The sequence below is a fragment of the Arvicanthis niloticus genome, chromosome X (genome assembly GCF_011762505.2).
Source record: "Arvicanthis niloticus isolate mArvNil1 chromosome X, mArvNil1.pat.X, whole genome shotgun sequence".
Lineage (NCBI taxonomy): Eukaryota > Metazoa > Chordata > Mammalia > Rodentia > Muridae > Arvicanthis > Arvicanthis niloticus.
This window is the reverse complement of record NC_047679.1, coordinates 11,315,092-11,337,280: the sequence shown is the minus strand read 5'-3', so window position 1 is coordinate 11,337,280 and position 22,189 is coordinate 11,315,092. Positions and strand designations below refer to the sequence as shown.

The 22,189-nt window shown below is 47.1% G+C and overlaps 2 protein-coding genes across 2 annotated transcripts; one reads left to right on the top strand and one right to left on the bottom strand.

Moving 5' to 3' along the window:
• Positions 1-12,160: 12,160 nt before the first annotated feature.
• On the top strand, positions 12,161-15,543 carry Pcsk1n (proprotein convertase subtilisin/kexin type 1 inhibitor). Its single transcript, XM_034484744.3, has 3 exons — positions 12,161-12,390; positions 14,362-14,828; positions 15,216-15,543. Exons 1-3 carry the CDS (start codon positions 12,277-12,279, stop codon positions 15,409-15,411), a joined length of 777 nt encoding a protein of 258 aa, XP_034340635.1. The 5' UTR covers positions 12,161-12,276; the 3' UTR covers positions 15,412-15,543.
• Positions 15,544-17,126: 1,583 nt separating this feature from the next.
• On the bottom strand, positions 17,127-17,943 carry Eras (ES cell expressed Ras). The gene has a single exon (XM_034484807.2). It carries the CDS (start codon positions 17,808-17,810, stop codon positions 17,127-17,129), a length of 684 nt encoding a protein of 227 aa, XP_034340698.1. The 5' UTR covers positions 17,811-17,943.
• Positions 17,944-22,189: the final 4,246 nt, after the last annotated feature.

Sequence of the window (22,189 nt, the reverse complement as noted above, 5' to 3'; positions counted from 1 at the left end):
ATATAGAGGCATAGAACTTTCCACTGTGGCTGCTACAGTGCTACAGTGTGGCTGCTACAGGGTTATGGCTAAGTCCTGGGGTCAAAAGGGGTGTGCTTCCGTACCTTGCTTGCTGTTTGTCTTTCAAGACAGGGCCTCAAGTAGCCCAGGCTGGCCTCCACCTTGCTATATAACAGTGGCTTGTCCTGTGAACTGATCTTCCTACCTTAATTCCTAAGTGCTACGGGGCACCAGGTTTTTTAAAACAAGCTCTCACTATTATTGTCTAGACTGACTTCAAAATCCTCATCCTTCTGTTTCCCAAGTGTCAGAATTGCAGATTTGTTTTGTTTTGTTTTTTGAGACATTGTTTCTCTGTAGTTCTGGCCGTCCTGGAGCTTGCTCTGTAGACTGAGCTCAAACTTAGAGCTCCACATGGCCACTTCTCTCTGCTTCCAGAGTGCTGGGATTAAAGCATGCACCACCACTGTCCCACCCAGATTTTTTTTTAAAAAAGACTCATTTATTGGGAGTGCAGGTATACATGTCCTGGTGTACATGTGCAGGGTTCACCCTCCTCTCAGTATATTGGTTTTCAGGATCAAATTCAAGCAGTAAGATTTTATGGCAAGGCTTACCAACTGAGCCACTGGCAACCCAGTTTGTTTTTTAAGGTTGACAACAGTATATCCAGAAATGCGTTTTCATTTGGGGAGAGGGAAAGTATGGGAAAGATTATCCTGGGTGGACAGCTCTTAGGTTCTGCCATTCTGTATCAACCCCTACATGGATGGGATAAGCATTGTCTCTACTGGGATTCAAATGCCATATAGAGGCCCAGAAATTCCCAGAGACCTGGGCTGGTTTTTTCACTGTGACTGCTGTAGTACAAATAAGCTCGTGGATAATATATAAATTTTGCAAGGCCTACATAATGAGACCCTGTCTGAAGAAAACAAAATGCAGGAGAAAGTTCAATATCTTCCACTCTCAGGGAAAAGCAAACCAAAATTACACTGGAATTCCACCTTTCTGAAGTGCAAATTGCTGTCATCTAATTGGTGAGGGACTCCTTATACAGTATTAGTGAGAATGTATCAGTAGAAAGGTTACTCAATGCCGGGCAGTGGTGGCGCACGCCTTTAATCTCAGCACTTGGGAGGCAGAGGCAGGTGGATTTCTGAGTTCGAGGCCAGCCTGGTCTACAGAGTGAGTCCAGGACAGCCAGGACAACACAGAGAAACCCTGTATCAAAAAAAAAAAAAAAAAAAAAAAAAAAAAAAAAAAAAAAAAGAAAAAAGAAAGAAAGAAAGGTTACTCAAAACAAATAGATGTACCATATGATCCAGCTCCACCACTGGGCATACGCCTAAAGGAACCAACATACCACAGAGATCCCTGCACATCTCTATATATTGCTGCATCATTCACAGCATCAGTGAATCTGTGTAGGTGCCCATCAGCCAAAGAGCAGATAGAATGTACATGCGCACACACACATGAATACGACTAGAGTAGTAGTCATCTGTGAATGAAATTACGTTGTTTGTAGGGAATTTTATGGAACTGAAATATTGTTACGCAAACCAAGCCAGGACAAGTATTCAATTGTTTCTCTCTTGTGTAGACTGCAGAACAAAAAGACAACATGTAATTAGGAGAAAGACTGTAAGGGAAGAAGATGAGGATGAGGGAGAGGAGAGAAGGGTTGGCCAGGGAGAGTAATAAAGAGGTACATGGTCAAAACATGCTACATGCATATTTGCAAAATCCACAGTAATTTCTATGAAGTTTTCTTTTAGACGGTTAATACCCACTGGGGAAAAAAGAGCCATATGACGGGCAGAATGCAGGAAGACAGCTGTGAGGGACTCCATCAGATGTACACAACTGAAGTTGTGAGGAGTGAACAGCAGGTGGCATACAAGTGCCTGCTTGCCCTTTGTGTTCAGGGGTTGGACTCAATGCCTCAGGCCGCCTCTGGCAGCTAGGGACCTCAGCAGACATGTCTTGCCTGCTTCTTTCTGGTTCCTTCAAATTTTCTTTTGGTTTTTAAAAAGTCCCTAGCCCAGGCTGACCTCAAACTAACTACATAGCAGACAATGACCTTGAACTTTCAGTCCTGTCTTCTGCTTCTGGAGTGCTGGCATTACAGGGTTTGTACAATCAGGCTCTGCTTATTTATGTGGGACAAAAAAAAAAAAAAATCAAACCCGGGCCCTCCTGTTAAGCAAGCACTCTACCAACTGAGCTATGTCCCCAGCTCTCAGATTTATTTTTCCTGTGCAATGCTGGTGACAGCTGTGGAAAAACACCAGTACAAGTATAGAACTAAAGGGGAACGGAGATGTAGAGGCACTTGCTTGCCCTTTGAGTTCAGGGGCTGGGCTCACAGCGCATCAGGCCTCCTCAATCACATGCTTACCAGGAATGGCAGCACACACCTTTTATCCCAGCATTCACGAGGCCAAAGTGGGTAGATCAGATCAGTCAGAGCTGTAGACTGTCTCAAGAGTTAAGTAAACCTTACACCAGACAAGTGCTTCCTCACTGAGCTATACCCTGCCCCCTCACCTATAATTCCTCCATCTCGTTTATGCCCATCTGTTTCTGTCTAGGATTTCTGAGGCTTTCTTTCAGTTTATTCCTTCCTGAAGCTTCCATGTCTTTCCTGCCTTAACTTCTTGTCTCAGCTCCTTCCCTCTTGTCCCATTTGTTCTCCCTGACTCTCTGCTTGCCCCAGATCTGCTATCTTATAAGAAGGCTTACAAAGAGGCTAGCCAGATGGCTCAACAGGTAAAGGTACTTGCTACCAAGTCTGAAGACTTAAGTTCCTCAGGACCCATATAGTGGAAAAAAAAAAAGAACCAGCTCCCACAAGCTGTCTTCTCATGTCTACATGCATACAGACACAAATATTTAGAAAAAGATTGGTATGGTCATTAGAAAGAGAGACAGAGGATCAAGAAAGAGCAGTAGGGTCTACCACTTGTCTCTGGAGTGAGACTCGCTCCTATCCACATGCTCAGGGAAAAGGCACTGAAGAGCTGGACACAGGAAAAACAACAAAACCAGGAGAGGAACAGGGGGAATGATAGTAACAGAGAGACCAGATGGGGTCGTGAGCGCCCACAGTCACAGATACTGAGAGTGAGGCAGGTCCCAAGCATTCTGCCAACTGAGTGGCATCCCAGCTCTGAGTATTATTCAGTGTTCATGTAAAAATTGTCCTAAATAAACATGGACTGAAATTTAACATTTTAATCTTCCTGAGACTTTAAGAGGGAAAGCCCTATTCAGATTCTTTTCTGGTTTTTTTTTTTGTTGTTGTTGTTTGTTTGTTTGTTTGTTTGTTTTTTTGGTTTTTCGAGACAGGGTTTCTCTGTGTAGCCCTGGCTGTCCTGGAACTCACTATATAGACCAGGCTGCCCTTGAACTCAGAAATCCGCCTGCCTCTGCCTCCCAAGTGCTGGGATTAACGGCGTGTGTCACCACCGCCAGGCCCTATTCAGATTCTTATGTTCCCCCTTAACAATCAGAACAGAACACTTATGACTAGATGCCTTCTGCCAGTTCCCAGGTAGGTAGGTGTTTTCTAATCAATTCTATGAGTACAATGTACTCAGACCTAGCCTTATTTTGCCCCTGTGACCTCAGTGCCAATAGACACCACCTCCACCACTCTCCCACACACTTCCTGTGTTAATTAAAGACCTGGGGGCTATCCTCATTTTTGATTGCCCCCATTCCATGCACACAGGCAGGGGCTTTGGTGGGGAAAGGATAGGCAGAATAGTGCTGGGAATGGGATCCTGAGTCTTGAACACAAACATGTCAGACAGCACTCTACAGTGAGCTCTCAGAAGTCCTTACCTTTACATTTGGTTGACATGCTATAAGCAGGCTCCCCAAGCCCTCCTCAGTTTGATTAGTATGCTAGGGCAATACTTTACCTATGCTTACCTATGTATTATAATAGATGCTATAAAAGATACTGATTAAAAACCAAAGGAAGCCGGGCGGTAGTGGCACACGCCTATTTAATCCCAGCACTTGGGAGGCAGAGGCAGGTGGATGTTGAGGCCAGCCTGGTCTACAGAGTGAATTCCATGACAGCCAGGGCTACACAGAGAAACCCTGTCTCGAAAAACCAAAAAAAAAAAAAAAAAAAAAACAAAGGAAGAGATGGATAGGATGGGGTCAGGGACAAAGAGATCATATACCCTCTCCAGGGGTGCCAGACTGAAGGAATTACTATCTGTCCAGCAAAGCATAACCCCCTTTGAATCTTGTTCTTTTTTAGCCTCAGTTTATGAATACAATTCATTATAACCATGGATCATAAACATTACCTTTAGCTAGTCTCTAGAGAAGTTGGGGTGAGCCCCAAGTTCCAGCTCTCCAGTTCCATCTGGTGTCTGGTCACCCAGCCCCCTACCCTGAAGGTGGTCAGTCAACAGTTTACTCATTAGTAGATAAAAATAATCATCATTGTGAATATTCCAAGAATTTTAAGAGTTTCATTCCAGGATACAGAGACCCAGACCAAAAATGAATTTTATAAAATCACAACCATAGAGTGTGATTTTAAAGCATAGAGCCGAGCTAAAGGCATGAAAAAAGTTCACACTGTTAAAAGCAACCAACACCACTGCCCATCTCTGGGACTCGTGTGTGTGTGTGTGTGTGTGTGTGTGTGTGTGTGTGTGTGTGTGTGTGTTGAAACAGAACTATAGTGCAGGCAGACCTCTAACTACCTCTGCACCTGTGGGTGGCCTTGTGGTTCTGATAATTCTCCTGCCTCTACCTCCTGGGATCCCAGCGCAGCACCCTGGTGAGCCATTTGTGTGGTGCTACAGATAGAAGAGTCCAGGGTGTTAGACAAGCACTCTAGCCGGCTCTGATATCCCAAGCCCCTGAGAGACTTAGTTTAAATCGTTTTTAGTGCACTGTTGGAGATGGCATCCAGGGTCTCAAGAGTACTAAGCAAGTGCCCTATCTCTGAGTTGAATCCCCAAATGTTTCCTTTATCTACTTTAAGTCTGACTCTTACTTATCTACGCATGAAACCTTGGGGTACTTCCTTTTGTGAGCTATTTATAATGCTAATTTGAATAGTCAGGTATAATTTTTTTCAAGAATTCATATATTAATTATATATTTATTAATTTTTTTAAACATCCAGCTAGAGGTTTTGAGGTGTAACTCAGTGGTAGGGTGCTTATCTTACAGGCATGAGACCCCAGGTTTGGATCCTCACAATACAAAAAAATAACCAACTGGACTTTGAGATTATATTTTAATTGTATAGCAGTGCTGAGGGCTTGCCTAGCAAGTGTGTGGCCTGGGTTGGATCCCCTAGCACCACAAAATGATGTGTATCAGTTTGGAAAGGAAGCAGCAGTTTGCTCTAGCCCTAGTTGTCCGGAACTATGTAGCCCTGGCTGGTCTTCTAAAGAAAGTCATGCTTCTGCCTCTGCTTCTCAAGTTGTGGAATTACAGGTGTGAGTCACTCTTCCGGCTGAGAATTTAAAACTGGAGACACAGCTCAGTGATAGAGTGCTTGTTTAGTAGCCTCAAGAATCTGAGTCTGGCTGGGCAGTGGTGGCTCACGCCTTTAATCCCAGCACTTGGGAAGCAGAGGCAGGTGGACTTCTGAGTTCGAGGCCAGCCTGGTCTACAGAATGAGTGCCAGGACAGCCAGGGCTACACAGAGAAACCCTGTCTTGAAAAACCAAAAAAAAAAAAAAAAAAAAAAAAAAAAAAAAAAAAAAAAAGGATTCTGAGTCTGATCCCCAGGGTGCTTGCTCGGCACACACAAACTTAACGTTGTGGCCTGGTATGCTATGTTGCTACCTTGTAATTCCGACTATTTAGGCTAAGAAAGGGTATTACTTGAGTTTGGTAATTTAGTGCCAACCTGGGTAGACTAGCAAGAACACTTCTCATTGTTTAAGGGATTTTAAAAATGTTTTCTTTGGGGAAGTAGCTGGAGAGAGGGAGCACTGTTTTATTTGTTTTTATTAACTTTACATCCTGCTCACTGCCCCCCTCAGAGTCATCCCCTGCCACAATCCTCCTCCCACCCCTCCCCTTCTCTTCTGTGTGAGTAGAGAGGCTCCCCTGGGTATTCTTGCACCCTGGCTCATGAAGCCTTTGGGAGGCTAGGCATAACCTCTCCCACTGAGGCTCTCCCGCTGAGACAAGGCAGCCCAGCTAGAAGAACATATCCCATAGACAGGCAACAGTTTTGGGGATAGCCTTTTCTCCAGTTGTTCGGGACTCACATGAAGACCAAGCTGCACATCTGCTACATATGTTGGGGAGGCCTAGGTCCAGCCTATGCTCTTTGGTTGGTGGTTCAGACTCTGAGACCCCCAAGGGTCCAGGTTAGTTGACTCTGTTGGTCTTCCTGTGGAGTTCCTATCCCCTTTGAGGCTTCAATCCTTTCTCCTATTCTTCCATGAGAGTCCATAAGCTCCATCCATTGTTTGGCTGTGAATGTCTGCATCTGTCTTGAGTCAGCTGCTGGGTGGAGCCTCTCAGAGGACAGCCGTGCTCCTGTCTGCAAGCATAACAGTATCATTAATAGTGTCAAGGATTGGTATACGATTAACATAGTGAAAATGGCCATCTTATCAAAAGCAATTTACAGATTCAATGCAATCTCCATCAAAATTTCCAACACAATTTTTATAGACCTTTGAAAGAGCAATTCTCAACTTCATATGGAAAAACAAAAAACCCAAGATAGCCAAAACAATCCTGAACAATGCTGGGCAGTGGTGGCACACGCCTTTGATCCCAGCAATTAGGAGGCAGAGGCAGGCGGATTTCTGAGTTCGAGGCCAGCCTGGTCTACAGAGTGAGTTCCAGGACAGCCAGGGCTATACAGAGAAACCCTGTCTTGAAAAAAAAAAGGGGGGGGAGGGACAGAGCTAAACAGAATTCTCAACAGAGGACACTCAACCTATGGACGCTTGGCTTTTTATAAAGAAACCAAAAACAGGGCTGGAAAGATGGCTCAGCACTGACTGCTCTTCTAGAAGTCCTAAGTTCAATTCCCAGCAACCACATGGTAAATCACAATTATCTGTAAAGGGATCCAAAGCCCTTTTTTGGTGTGTCTGAAGACAGCAACAGTGTACTCATATATATAAAATAAAAATAAATCTTAAAAAAAAAAACCACACAATGAAAAAAAAAAGAAGAAAGAAAGCATCGTCAACAAACTGAAAAGCTTCTGTAAGACAAAGGACACTGTCAATAGGACAAGACAGCAGCCTAAGACTGGGAAAGAATCTTTACCAACCCTATATCTGACAGAGGGCTAATGTCCAAAATTTATAAGCAACTCAAGAAGCTAGATATCAACAACCCAAATCACCCAATTTTTAAAATAGGATACAGAGCTAAACAGAATTTTTAGCAGAGGAATCTTGAATGGTTGAGAAGCACTTAAAGAAGTGTTCAAAGTCCTTAGTCTTCAGGGAACTGCAAACCAGAACAACTCTGAGATTCCATCTTACACCAGTCAGAATGGGATCCGAGTTTAAGAGTGCTTGTTGCTCTTGCAGAGGACCTGGTTTCTGTTCCCAGCACCCACATGATGGCTCACAACTTTCTGTATCTCTAATTCCAGAGGATCTGACCCTCTGTTGACCATTGCAAGCACTCGGCCTGAATGTGGCACACAGGCAGATTTACATGAACATTCATATACATAATTTTAAAATATTTATTTTATATCTAATTTTGTAGTGTATGTGGGGGGAGAGAAAGAGAGAAAGGGTGTGTGTGTATGTGTGTGTGAGCGAGAGACACAGAGAGAGAGGTGTGTGTGTCTACAGAGGCCAGAAGAGGCTATTGAATCCCTTGGAGCTGGAGTTACATTACAGGCAGTTGTGAGCTGCCAGCCATGGGTAGTAGGAACTGAGCTTGGGTCCTCTACAAGAGTAGTGTATGCTGTTAATCGGCCACCACACCATCTTTATAGTCCCTTTGAAGAGGTTTTATAAGCATATATTAGTTGCCAAAAGTGAAGAACTTCTGACATTCCCTGAATGGACTTCCTTCGTAGTCACACCTATTACTTTCTGTTTTCACTCTCAGTGCTTCCTTTACTTTCAACGTCTCCACATACATAGTAGAATTACTTTTTTTGTAAGGACCCTTTCAAAACAATTTTCATAATATGTAATTGTTTCATCAAAGTTTTAGGAAATGTCTTTGTTTCACATCATTTTTAAATATTTCATTTCAATGAAGTTTAAAAAAAAAACTAGACACAACACAAATCAGTTGTCTATAGATTTGCTGTATCCTAGACATTTTATACGAGTGTAATATGTAGATTTTTAAAAAAAAAAACAGTCATTTTTATTTTGTGTTATGAGTGTACCATGTGTATTCAGCGCCTGTAGGGGCCAGAAGAGGGCACCAGCTGCCCTAGAATTGGACACACACATGGCTCTGAGCCTCCATGTGAGTCCTGGACAAGAGCAGCAAGTGCTCCTCACTGTGGGCTTGTCTCTCTAGCTCATATCTCTCTGTAGATTTTTGGGGGGTTTTGTTTTGCTTTGGTTTTCGAGACAGGATTTCTCTGTGTAGTCCTGACTGTCCTGGAATTCATTTTGTAGACCAGGTTAGCCTCAAACTTGAGATCTGCCTGCCTCTGTCTCCTGAGTGCTTGGGTTAAAGGCGTGCGACACCACTCAGCTTACACTAGTTTTCTATTACAAATCTCAAATTGTAATCAGGACATAGAAGAAACCTTGGGTTCCATCCCCAGGACTATAAAGCAACAGGCCATAGTAAATAGGCAGGGGTTTTGGTCAGGAGTAAGGGCTTAGGGCTGGGATGGGAAATTAGGGTTCAGTAGGGGAGCATTTGCTTAATGCATGTGAAGCATTAAGTTCCCATCCCTCCACAGAAGGGGCGGGGATGGAGGGAGGGAGAGAGAGAAGTCAGGGCTGCTTTAGTTGTTTCCTACCAAGATTCTCTCAAACTGAAGTGACAGTGTTGGCTGAGACTGCAGTGTCATCTGAGGCATGACCAGGGGAGTAGTCACTTCCAAGGTCTTTCCAAGGTCATATAGAACAGAGAGCTTCAGTTTCCTACTGGATACCCAATGAAGGATACCCCTTCGCTCCTATAGTCCAGCCAGCAAGCTTCTAACCTTTGCCGTTTAAGATGTCATAAGTCACCATGCCCATGGTGGTGCATACCTTTAGTCCCAGTACAGGCAGGGGCAGGTAGATCTCTGACTTTGACTCCAGCTTGGTCTATAGAGAGCAAGTTCCAGGATAGTCAGGGCTACAACAGAGAAACCCTGTCTCAAAGAAGAGGAGGAGGAAGAGGAGGCGGAGGAAGAGGAAGAGGAAGAGGAGGAAGAAGAAGAAGAAGAAGAAGAAGAAGAAGAAGAAGAAGAAGAAGAAGAAGAAGAAGAAGAAGAAGAAGAAGAAAGATACCCCAGTAGCTGCTTGCTTTATCAAATGTGGTAAAGTAGTTAGGAGTCTCCTTAACAGATGGTTATTTCATCTTATTTTTAATATATACATATGTTACATATAACCTGCTACCTGTAGTCACACATACACTCGATGGGAGTAGATTATCTATGTAAAAGACGTGAACACCAAGAGGTGAGAGAAATGGAAGCCATCTCATGTGTGTGTCTGTTATATTGGTGTTGACTCCTCAGGTCCATAAAGAAATATAATTTTTTGTATGTGATCTGAGGCAGACTCTCCCTGTGCAGCTCTGGCTGACCTTACTCTTATGTAGCCCTAACTAGCCATACTCTCAACAGCACCAGTCCTTCTGCCTTGGCCTTCCAAGTGCTGGGATTACAGCTGTGTACTACTGAGCCAGACTTTCATAAAAGTAGCCAGGAAAGGATTTGCAATGTGATGCTATCTGTGACCCTGGAAACATACAGGCAAATCAGTGGATTAGATATGCCCTAGGCCACAGAGGTGCATCTTTCTTTTGCCCATTTTTTTTTCTTTTAGACAGGGTCTTGTGTATACTCTAGGCTAGACTGAAATTCATTATCCTGCCTCAGTTTCCCAAGCGCTGGAATTATGAGTGAAACTCTCTCTGTAGAGCATGCTGGCCTCGAACTAACAGAGCTCTGCCTGCGTCTGCCACCATGCCTGGCTTTCCTTTGCACGTAATCTATGTCATGTCATCACAGTTGTTTTAAATTTTTCATTTTAATTTTTCTCTTTAGTTTCAATTCTAAATGGAAATATATAGTTTTCTTCTGATTATCGCAGCAGTGTGTATTAATCATAACTATTTTCCAGATAACTGTAAAAGAGGACATAGCAGTCACTGGTTCTGTATCCAGAAAGAAGCACTGTCAGCGTTGCCTTCTCCAATTTTTCCCCCTTTGGGATACACATACTGATTTTATCAGCATCCTCTGGGTCTTCTTTTACGTGGTGCTGGTGTTCAAATCCAGTGAGCTACATTTCCAGCCTCTGATGGATCATTCCAGTGTTTGGGTTTTTGTGGTTGTTGTTTGGTTGTTCTTGAAGACATGGCTTCTCTTTGTAGCTCAGACTACTTTGGCACTCTCTATGTAGACCAGGTTGACCAGGAACTCAATACAGATCTGCCTGCTTCTGCCTTCTGAGTGCTGGGATTAAAGGCCTGTGATAGCATGCCCAGCTGATGATTTATTTTATTTATTTGTTTTATTTCTATGGTTACGGGGTATACTCCAGGGCCTCAAGAATGAATGTGCTCTATGAATAATCTATATATCTCTACCTCTCCTTATTTGTTTGAGACATTATCTAGTTGCTGTATATGCTTGGCTGCCCTTGAACTTCCTGTGTGGCCCACGCTGGCCTGAAACGTATGATCCTCCTGCCTCTGCCTTCCTGGTGCCAAGGTTACAGGAATGTGCCAACCATACTTGATTGAGGACATTTTGTCTCTTCCTATGGTGGTGACATGTAACTCTTGTTTGTGCTGAAGAAGTGCTTTACCACAGAGCTTGGTCTTCTGTCTCCGGCCCACTTCCTTCTTGCCCCACTAGGGATGCATGCTGGGAAGAACCCTATGATGGAGCTACCCACTTTCTACTTTTTATTTTGAGATAGGATAGCATTATATTGTACAGGCTGGCCTTAAACTATTTCTGTGTTTATGCTGGTTTAGAACCTGCTTTGTGCGGGGGGGGGGGGCGATTGGGGGGGCACAGCGTTTTATGCCTTTAATCTCAGCCCCCAGGAGGCAGAGACCCGCAAATCTCTGTCAGTTCAAGGCCAGTCTTGACTATATAGTAAGTTCCTGGACAGCCAGGGCTATGTAGAGAGAACCTGTCAAAAAGAAAAAAGAAAAAGAAAAAAAAAAAGAAAAAAAAAAGAAAAAGAAAGAAAAAAGAAAAGAAACCTACATCGTAGATAAGAACAGCATCACCACACCCAGTTTATGAGGTGCCCGGAATCAAACCGAGGGCTTTGTATATGCTAGGCAAAAACTGTAGCAGGTGAGCTACATCCCTAGACTGTTGAGCTAGATGTAGTCCAGACAGGCCTTGAACTTGAGGTCCTTCTCTCTCAACCTCCCAAGTGGTTAGGGATGACATGCCTGAGCCATCAGGAAGGCTCTCTCAACCTTTTGGTGTATCATTAAAAAAAAAAAAAAAAGTATTTACTTCTTTGTTGTGTGTGAGTAGGGGCGCACATTTGCCACGGCATCCCTGTGGAAAAAGGAGCACAGTGAAAGGAAAGGAGCATTTACTGAGCTCCTGCTTAACACCACACCTATAGAGTTGCAGTTGCTAGTGATAGCTTTATTCGGGCATGAGGCTAACCCATAGCAATATGAACTGAGCTGTGGCCATGTCATCTGGATCCATTTCTCTGTGAACATCGTGGTCCACGGCATTCAGCCAGTAGTTGTTTATCCATCAAACAGAGTATAGTCTGTTGTCTCCCCAAGGACAGAGACCAGAGCCTTCTTTCAGCCCACTGAGTCAATTTCCCGTGTCTGTCTGGTAGTTCGACAGCAAGGTCTATTGCCCTAGCAACTGTCCTTATACTGCCATGGCAACCGCCAGTGCAGACTTCTGTTCTCCACTTTGCCCCTTGGACATCTCCATGGCGATGCGCAGGATGAAAAGGCCAGAGCCATAATTCTGCGCCTGCGCAGAATGGGAGAGGGTGGGGGGGCAGGCTCCTGGATGTGCGCAGCCGCAGAGCGCCGCCGCTTTGCCTAATACCCATCGCTGCGCACTTGACAGCCAGTCCGCCCGTCCGGAGCCCGGCTCGTTGGGGCAGCATGGCGGGGTCGCCGCTGCTCTGCGGGCCGAGGGCCGGGGGCGTCGGCGTTTTGGTGCTGCTGCTCTTGGGCCTTTTGAGGCTGCCCCCCACCCTGTCAGCAAGGCCCGTAAAGGTGCGACCCCGGTCAGCAGGGGGTGGGGGTAGGGTGGGGAGGAAGATGGGGAAAAGTGTTGGTGAGGCATTTTTGCCGGTATGCGCATAGAGCTTGCCAAGGGTGGCCTGGGCTGCAGCTGACAACCCCCCGCGCAGGCCAGGCGTAGTTTCAGGGTGTGAAGGTGATGTTGCTCAGGGCTCAGCCAGCAGACTGCACCCTGCCCATCCTCAGCATCCGGGGCCTGGTCTGATCTCGATCCGCGGGTGGCCTGTGGAGCTGTCCGTGGCCCTAGGGTACATTCAGAAAAGATATCTAAGCCTGTGATGTGATGACCGAGGTGTACAGGTATTGTGTCCTTTCAGTGTGTCCTTTGGTTTGACGGCCCCTGGACGCCCTACAATACTGGAGATGCTTCTGTTTGACTTTTTGCGGGCCTGGGTGGTACCATGTGTATATTTGTGGATTCTTATGGGTGATGACGTAGTATATGGGCGTATCTTTCTGTGTACTTGTGTGTTTCTGTGTTCGTTTGTTTTCATTTTGGAAGGAGTGGTCCTTGTACCTTGGGGTACATATTTCATGGTGGCTTGGGCAGACTGAGTGCTTGGGTTCTTCTGTGTACATCCACGAGCCAGTTTCCTTTTTGCTTCCTTGTGGAGCTGTGTCATTGAAGGGAAAGAAGCCATGATGTCTCTGCATTGTGTTTTTAAAGGCGATGTGTGCCCTTGCACCTGGGTGGCTCAGAGAGTGTAACTGAAGATCATTTCTCCAACAGGGATGTGCACACAGGCACGAAAAAAAAAAAAAAAAAAAACCACTTCTCTGCAGTTCCTTGCAGGGGATATGGCAGTGTTGGGTTGGGTTGCATGTGTGACATTTTAAGGGGTGTGTGTGTGTGTGTGTGTGTGTGAGTGTGTGTGATTGCTGGTGGGTGAGTTCCCCTGGCACTGAGGGCGTGGATGCTGATCAAGGACACATACAGCAGCTTGCTTCTCTAGCTCTTCAAAGCTGTCTAGAGCACAGAGGATTTTTAAAACCATTCCCTAGCCTCGCCCCCTCACCTCCTATGTTCCGCCCATTGAGTTCATACTTTTATTTGCAGCTCATCTTCAAACAACCCATTGTTTCGTTCGCTTTTGGAACATACGAGAAATGAAATCAAGCTAGGCATCTGCTTTCTGGTGGTCACTAGGGGTCACTAAGAAGTCCTTGGTTTTGACAGACTTAGGCCATCTGCAGTGGGATTCTAGAATTTATTTGCCTTTGTGTGTGAGAGAGATTCATTTATATTGAAGTGTACTGTTATAGTTCATTTATTGGTACACAATATCATATCCTATGTGTTTCAGGAGCATCCTAGTATGTCATTGTTTATTTCCGCGCTGCTCTTCCCTTCCCCCTACTTTTATGCTATGATAAAATGCTGCTCCGATGGTTCAAGAATTTACATCCTGTAAGCTCTGTAACACCCAAGGAGCCGGACACACAACCCATTCTTCTGAGACACAGGCAATTTCCCTTTCAAAATGATTTTTGCAACACTTTTTTTTTGTTTTGTTTCTCGAGATAAGATTTCTCAGTGTGGCCCAGGCTGGCCTGGAAACTCGGATCTGCCTGTGTAGGCTGGAATTCCCCCACACCTGGCTTGTTTTTGCAAGTTTAAAATGTTATTGTGTTATTCCAAACCTGGCATCGCCCCTCCCATCATGCCCCCCAAAAAAATGGAGAAAAGAAACTAACAGTAACAATGTGGCATCCAGAGGACTCAGGACAAGTTCTGAGATTGTGTGAATCCTAGAGGTATTCTAGTGGTATGAAGTGACCTTGGAGATATTTAGGGGGGTTCCCGGGATCTTAGACACGATAGAAATTTTGGAGGGGCCCAGTGAATGAGGTGGTCATTGAAAATCCATGGAGCCCCACCCCTGGGGATCTCTGGCCAGAGGGACAATGACGGTATTTTTTTCCCTCCATCTCATCTTCTCGCAGGAGCCCCGCAGTCTGAGTGCAGCATCCGCGCCCTTGGCTGAGACCAGCACTCCCCTCCGCTTGCGTCGGGCCGTGCCCCGAGGAGAGGCGGCGGGTGCGGTGCAGGAGCTGGCGCGGGCGCTGGCGCACCTGCTGGAGGCCGAGAGACAGGAACGCGCGCGTGCCGAGGCGCAGGAGGCCGAGGATCAGCAGGCGCGTGTCCTGGCGCAGCTGCTGCGCGCCTGGGGCTCCCCGCGTGCCTCGGACCCGCCCTTGGCCCCGGACGACGACCCGGACGCTCCCGCTGCACAGCTCGCCCGTGCTCTGCTCCGAGCTCGCCTAGACCCAGCCGCCCTGGCGGCCCAGCTTGTCCCCGCCCCTGCCGCTGCACCACGACCCCGGCCCCCAGTGTATGACGATGGCCCCACCGGCCCAGACGTCGAGGATGCGGGCGACGAGACTCCTGACGTGGACCCTGAGCTGCTGAGGTGCGGGAACCCAGGGGGAGGGAGTGCAAGGGCGGAGGGCTGCAGGACCTGCTTCACTGGGGGCAAAATCACCAAAGCGCTGCTCTGGAGTCTGAGCAGTGAGGTCGTGGGTCCTGAGTACGGGGGAACGGAAGCCCATGGATCCCGACGGTGGGACAATGCAGGAGTAGGGCTCCCCGGGTGGGTGGATCGGTTTCTGCATGGAGTGGTCATTGTGGCAGGCAGTTTCTGGAATGGAAGGCCGGGACTTCTGACTTCCTCGGAAAGTAGTGGTGAGTTCCGCAGGCTCGAGTGACAATTGCAAGCCCTATGGGATTCACAACGTTGCCTTGTCCGGGTTCTGAACCATAACAGTCACGGTGTGTCCTCAAATGCTTCTCCTTGCAGGTACTTGCTAGGGCGGATCCTCACCGGAAATTCGGAGCCAGAGGCTGCTCCTGCCCCACGCCGCCTCCGCCGATCTGTAGACCAGGATTTGGGTCCCCAGGTGCCTCCTGAGAATGTACTGGGGGCTCTGCTACGCGTCAAACGCCTGGAGAACCCCTCGTCCCAGGCGCCTGCACGCCGCCTCCTGCCTCCCTGAGCGCTGCCGCATCCTGCACGCCCTGGAACCCAGGAGCGCCCCAACAACCCCGACTCCCTGCCAGCACGTCCATGGCTGCTTACCCCGGCAACCTCCCATCCCCTGAGCCCTCAATAAATGCAATCTATAGCAGCTGTTTGTCTGAGCGGCGTGTACTCGGGGCCGGTGGGTGACAACGATAGTGGCTGTCCTTGGAGGACAGCACAGTAGATGTTTGGGTCCTGTACTAACAAGGAATACACACCTGCCTACTCTGTGCTTTGCAGGACTCACCAAGTGTCTAGGCTTCACTGAGGTGGGTACCCTGGGAGGCTCTGAGGTCACTTTCAGTGTCTGCCAGGGGGACGAGGGGCTACGGCTACACTTGTTGCCCACCAGGACCAGGCTTGTTGTGAGGGCCCCAGGTGGATCACAGCTAGCTAGCCCAGACATCCAGCACTGACTGTATCAACAACTACCAAGCGCTGCTTACATGGGGCTCTGAATATTCACTCCAGCCATGGTCTTTGCCCTGGCTACTTGTTCTGTCCTCGATATGTGCAAGTTTTTTGCACAAATGTCACTTCATGGTCTTTTGTTATCCTTCCTGTCACTGTCTAATGTCATACAAAGATGGAGGTTGTTTTGAGGTGTCTTCTTTACATTCCTTGTATCCAAAACACAGTTGGGCAATTCCTCAAGTTTTTTCTTCTATTTTTTTTTTTTTTTAAATTTGATACCCGGTCTTACTGTGTAATCCTGGCCGTCCTGAAACTCAGTCTGTAGACCAGGCTGGCCTCAAACTCAGAGATCCACCTGCCTGCTTCCCTGAGAGCTGGGAATTAAAGGTGACTGCCACACCTGGCTCTTTCTTTTTTAAAATATTCTTAACTGCTGCTGGGCGTGGGTGGCACAGGCCTTAATCCCAGCACTCCAGAGGGAGGCAGTGGCAGGGGAATCTCTGTGCCTTAAAGGCCAGCCTGGTCTACAAAGTGAGTACCAGGAGAGTTACACAGAGAAACTCTGTTTCCAAAACAAATCCTAACTGCTGAGCCTTCAACTTTGTTTCCCTTTTGGGAACAGAGTCTCACTATGTAGCTCTGGTTATCCTGGAACTCACTATACAAACCAGGCTGACACCAAACTCCTACCTGATTGGTCTTCCTGTGTCCACCTCTGGTGCTGCTATTACAGGTGTGTGCTGCTAACATGCTCGTGTCCCCCAACTCCTTGAATGAACGAATTCTTGAAACACTCTCCCACCCACATCACACTTAGTATGAAGGTTGTGTGGCGTGCACACACCTGCAGTATCAGGTAGGAACAGGATCAATCAATCAGGTAGGAGGAGTTTAGTGTCAGTCTGGGCTACGGGAGCTCCTGGCTCAAAACAAGGCAAACCAAACTTGGCAGTGGTGGACCATTTTATTCCAGGATTCAGGAGGCAAGGGCAGGAAGATCTCTTGAATTTCAGGCAGGGCTACATAGTACATAAAAAAGGGAGGAAGGAAGAAAAAGACAGTATAGAGGAAGCTTTCAATCCTGAGAACATTTATTTAACTTTGCATAGAGTTTCACAGAACACAGTCAATGAGGGACACCCCACGTTACCACCCGACTCCTCACCAAATGACAATACAAAGGTGTCCATGGTAACTTACTTGGTCGGGGAGGGGAATCTTAAGAGAACTGTCACCTTGACATGAGACAAGAGTCATTTTGCTTGACTAAGGTCTTCAGGCTACAGAGCAGCCACAGCTACACACAGCTTTGTGGTGTCGGGTCTTCTTGCTTGACTCAGCCACGGCCTCCTGGGCCCTCTGGATCTCATGGACAAGCAGAGCAAAGGCTTCCTCGACACCTTGCCGTGTCTTGGCTGAGGTCTTCACTAAGGGGGCTCCCAACTTATGAGCGAAGACTGCTGCGGCAGCATGAGCATCCCCAGCAGTGGTCACCAGGTCACACTTGTTGCCCACCAGTACCAGAGGCTGCTTGTGGTGAGGGTTCCAGGTGGACCATATCTGCTGCAGCTGGTCCAGAGATGAGGGGTCATCAAGAGCAAAGACGCCCAGCACACCGTCACCTGCTGCCAAGCACTGGTCACGCAGGGCCCGGTGAATATCCTGTCCAGCTGTATCCAGCACATTTAGAATGTAGCCTCCGTTGTCCAGGGCTACTTCTTTCCAGTAGGAATCCTGGATAGTGGGGTCATGGTCTTTGACGAAGCAGTGGTGGGTCATCTGGATCGTGAGAGCACTTTTACCAACACCACTTGCACCCACGACCACTGCCTTGTATTCGGGTAGCTGCCTGCCAGCATCTTTGCATTGTGCCCAAGCCTCGTGGCTTTCCTCTGGGGATCTGGGGCACTGTGTGCTGGAGCTCAGGTCCAAGATGCTAGACTTTGTTGGCACCTCCATTCCCCAACAGCTCAAAGAGGTGTAAACAGCAGGTGCGGAGAGTAGGAAATCAGGTGAGACTGACTGGAAGAAAGGAGACCCCAGGTGTCATTGAATCAACATGGTTAAGTAAATACAGTTTGCTCCTTAGTTTGGTGTGGGGGAAGACAAGGTCTTAACCTGTAGCTTTGGCTTGCTTGGAACTTGTCCTGCAGGTCAAGCTGACCTTAAAGTTTCAGCAATCCCCCTGTCTCTGCCTTCGAAGTGCTAGAATTATGGGTGTGTGCCACCATGCCCGCTACCCTGTTCTTTCTTTTAGAAATAGAAGGCAGAGTTTTTCTTTTGACAAACCTAGGGACTGAACCCACAGCTTCTAACACTAAGCTACTCCTTCAACACCAAGCAGGGATTTTCTTTTCACGTACACACACACACACTTTTAAAATTACAAATAACTTTTAAATTGCATTTAGTTTGCACATGAGAGGGTTAGATTTGGGTTGAGGCAAGTTAACCCTTCTGGGGGTGGGGTTGTGCATGGATGCCATCGCATTTGTATGGAGGTCAAAGGACAACCTATGGGAGCAGGCTCTCTTCTATGGTAGCAAAGGAGTCAGATTTGGCGGCACCTTTATCTCGGAACCATCTTGCCTGTCCCGGGATTTTTCAAGTGCCCCTATTGATATTAACATGTACCCCATGAAATCCACCCTGTTAAAAAGGTGTGATTTGGTGAACTTTGAAATGTCCATGAGCTATGTTACCATCACTATAGCTGAATTTGGGGAAGTTTTACAATTTGTGGACATCTTTATCTTGTGGAAAAGAACCTCTATGTTCCTTAGTGTCTCCACTGCACAAGGAGAGTGGGAATTGGTCTTTGAACTCCAGCTTGGCACAGTAGTGCCTGTCTGGCTATTGGCTGCTTGGAACTTTCCCACCCAAGGGGTTTATGTCCTAAAAGAACACCGTGATGTAGAAAGAGGCTGGATCAAGGCTGAAGATCTATAGCTCAGTTGGTACCTTGCTTAGCATGCACGGAGCCCTGAGTTCAATCCTCAGCACCTCAAAAACAGTATCTATAGTTCCAGGATTCAGGTGGGGGAGGAAAGATCAGAAGTTCAAGGTCACCCTAGGTTACAAAACAAATTGGAAGCCAGATCCTATCTCAAAGGGGGAAAAAAAACGGAAACAAATCGGATAGTCTAGTAACCACCTATTATAAACAGGGACATGGAGATACACAAAGACAAATCAAAATCGGAGGTGCTGAGCAGTGGGTAGAACGCTTATCTAGGGTGATGGAGTTCCGGTCTCAATCCTCAGTATGACATAAAATCAGGCACAGGACCGGCAAGATAGCTCAGTGGGTAATAATGATAAATAAAAATAATAAAATGTTAAACATAATAATAAGAAATAATGATTATAATAACCTGAGTTCTTCTGCTAGATTCCACGGTCATGCACAGGTTTATTTCAGCACTTGCAAAGCAGAGGTAGGTGAATCTCTGTGAGTTGCAGGCAGGCCAGCCAGGGCTACTTACTGAGACCTTTATTCAAAAAACCAAAACCAACAGCAGCAGCTAAGACCTCAAAACCAACAAAACCAATCGTAACTGCTGTGAACCGAAGGTCACTTCTACATTTTATGTTCTATTCCACACTCTCTAATCTCACTTTCTTTGGCACCAGAACCACAAGTTCTTAATGTTAGGTATTTTATTATTTAATCTTGGCTAACTTTCTTAAAACTCTCCCTGTACACCAGCATTGTGAAGTGGCCCAGAACAAAACAGAGTCAACTCCAGGGACCTTCTTGAAAAGAGGGACAATAAATATGGTAAGTAAGCAAATTATCTTGCGTTGTAGAAGAGGGTTAGGCACACAGCAGGTGCTCAATTTGTGTTAGCTATTAATAGCAAGTCATTAACTCACTGAATGCACCTCCATATCCTGTTTTCACTTAAAAAAAAGGAGGGAGGGGGGAGGAAGAAACAGCGGGAGAAGCCGCAGTTCAGGACCAGGTAGTGGGTTGGGGTCCGGAGGAGGAGATTCGGCTGAGTTTAGGAGAGTGAGGCGTGGTGGGGGTTGGGGGAAGGTCTCAGGTGGAGGGATTCTCAGAAAGTCCTTGCCCACAAAGGGATAAAGGTGAGGAGAAAAATGGGCAAATAGAAGTTTGGAGTACCCCAGTGTTTGGGGACACAGAGAGGGAAGAGTCTGTGGAGGCTTGATCAGAGAAAGGACGGGGATGACCTCAGCGAGGAGGCCCGGGTAGTAGAAGAATCCAGGGGCGGGGCAGGGTGGCAGTAGAACGGGTGGAAAGGAGAGGTCAGGTTCGGATAGCCCTTTCAAGATAGAAAGAAGGACTCTTAAATTTGTGACCAGAGCAGCTGCAAATCTGAGGGTGCCATGATCGGAGGTTGGGATAAATATGAGAAGCTCACTTCTCTAAGGTGCTGGCGGTTTACAGTAGCCTGAGAGACTGAGTGAGCCCTCAGTATGGCCACACTAAGCCTCACCTTTGTAACACCCGAGGGAGGCTGGGGCTATAGACCCCATGTCCTTTATTCACAAGAAATAGAGGAAAAGTGAGGAGACCAGCTCCCGGGGGGCATGGTACAGACGCCACAAAATGGCACCTCAGCTTTCTGTTCAAGTTACTAAGCCCCTAACTATGTGGAGTACTGCTAGTGCACCCCCAAAGAGCTCAGGGGACCTTGTAGTTTTGAGCGGCTTGAATCAGTTTTCTGGACTTGCATCTCTGACCCAGGAAAGCAGGAGCCCCAAGAAGGCAGGAGCCCCAGCAGGAAGGCAAGCAGAAGCAGGCTGGGCACACAGGGTCAGAGAGAGGGAAGGGTACAGAGTCGCTCCAAGTAACAGACCCTTCTTGGGGTTAGCTTGAACAACTCGCCTGGTCTCTGTGCTTTTCTGTGTCAGAGTCAGGTGAGGTGTAAGGCTCGAAACTGGGGAAGCGTGAGAGTAACCCTAATCTGTTCCTGTGTTCCTCCACTTCGGACTCAAGTTAGATCAGTGGCCCCGTGCTCCGTTCTCCTCTCCCCACCTCGAGAAAGTCTGCTTCCCACTCAGCGCTAGCACTCAATTAAGTGAACTGAGTGCAAGGCTCACTCCCCGCACAAGGCAAGGTTTGGGAAGGTGTCCCTGGAATCCGGCGCCTAAAAAGATGTCTGGAATGCCAGAGCCCTGCTTACCTGTGTTCCCAGGAGTAGCAGACTGCTGAGGGACAGCAGGCGGATCTAACCGGACAGTTGGGGGTTAGGATGCTTCCTATCCCCCAGTAGCAGCAGAGGGCGGAGATGCGAGCTTGCCCCCTCCCACCTGCCCGACCCCTGGCCCCCCACCCCCACCCTGCTCGCCTTTCCCCTCACCCAGGGCACATTGTAAGAGCAAATGTGGGCGGGACCTCCACCTGCCCCTCTCTACACAGCACACCCCCTCTGCCCCGCCCCTCCTTCCCCTGAACTGCAGTAGGGTTGGTTCCACTTGGGCCATTTGTGTATAGCACTGTGTAGGATTTGACCCGGAAGATCCCACTTTGGAGTGTATAATGCTGTGTCAGGATTTGATCTGGAAGACCACATTTTGGAAACCATTTTGTGAGTGGTTTTTTGATTCAGGGAATTTACACAACTTCAGCTGGGTTTCTGGGTATCTATGGGGTAGGTTGGGTGCATCCTGAAACAGATGCGAAGGGCAGACTACTTTGTGACGACAGAAAGAACTTATATGAGGCCGAAGTGCAAGTTATAAATCCCTCAGACTCTCTTGCAGCTATGACAATCACAGGCTAGAATTCTGAGAAATGACATGTAAAATGGAGCATCTGTAATGCTTCCCCAAGGGGACTAGACTGGGTTTAGACATTGGTAGTGCTTGCTAGGCATACAGGCACTGCCTAAAATATATGAAGTAGCATCCTCCTGCAATCTCAGCATTAGGAAAGTGGGCCAAAAGTACAAGGTCTTCCACAGGACCCAGGTTAGATTTCTACTCCAGTTTGAGAGATCTGTCATCCTCTTCTGGCTTCCACGGCATTAGACATGTATGTGGTACAAATTACATACATGCAGACAAAACACTCACACAAATAAAAAAAAAAGATGTGCAAGGTCTGAGTTCGAAGTTGGCCTGATTTATATGAGACCCAATCTAAAAAGGTGGGGTGAGATGCCCTCCTTCTTTTTCATTAGGTGAGTCTCTGGGATGAGAAAATCATAACCAACAAAATCCCTAAACAGCCAAAGCAAGTGTCATGATGTGGAATCAATTTCCAGAAAAGCCCTCCAGTCATCCAACTCTGGATAATGGCACTGTACTTTCCCTCAGGATGCCACCCATAACCACTACACCCTGAAGTTAAAACTGAACCCATCCTTACC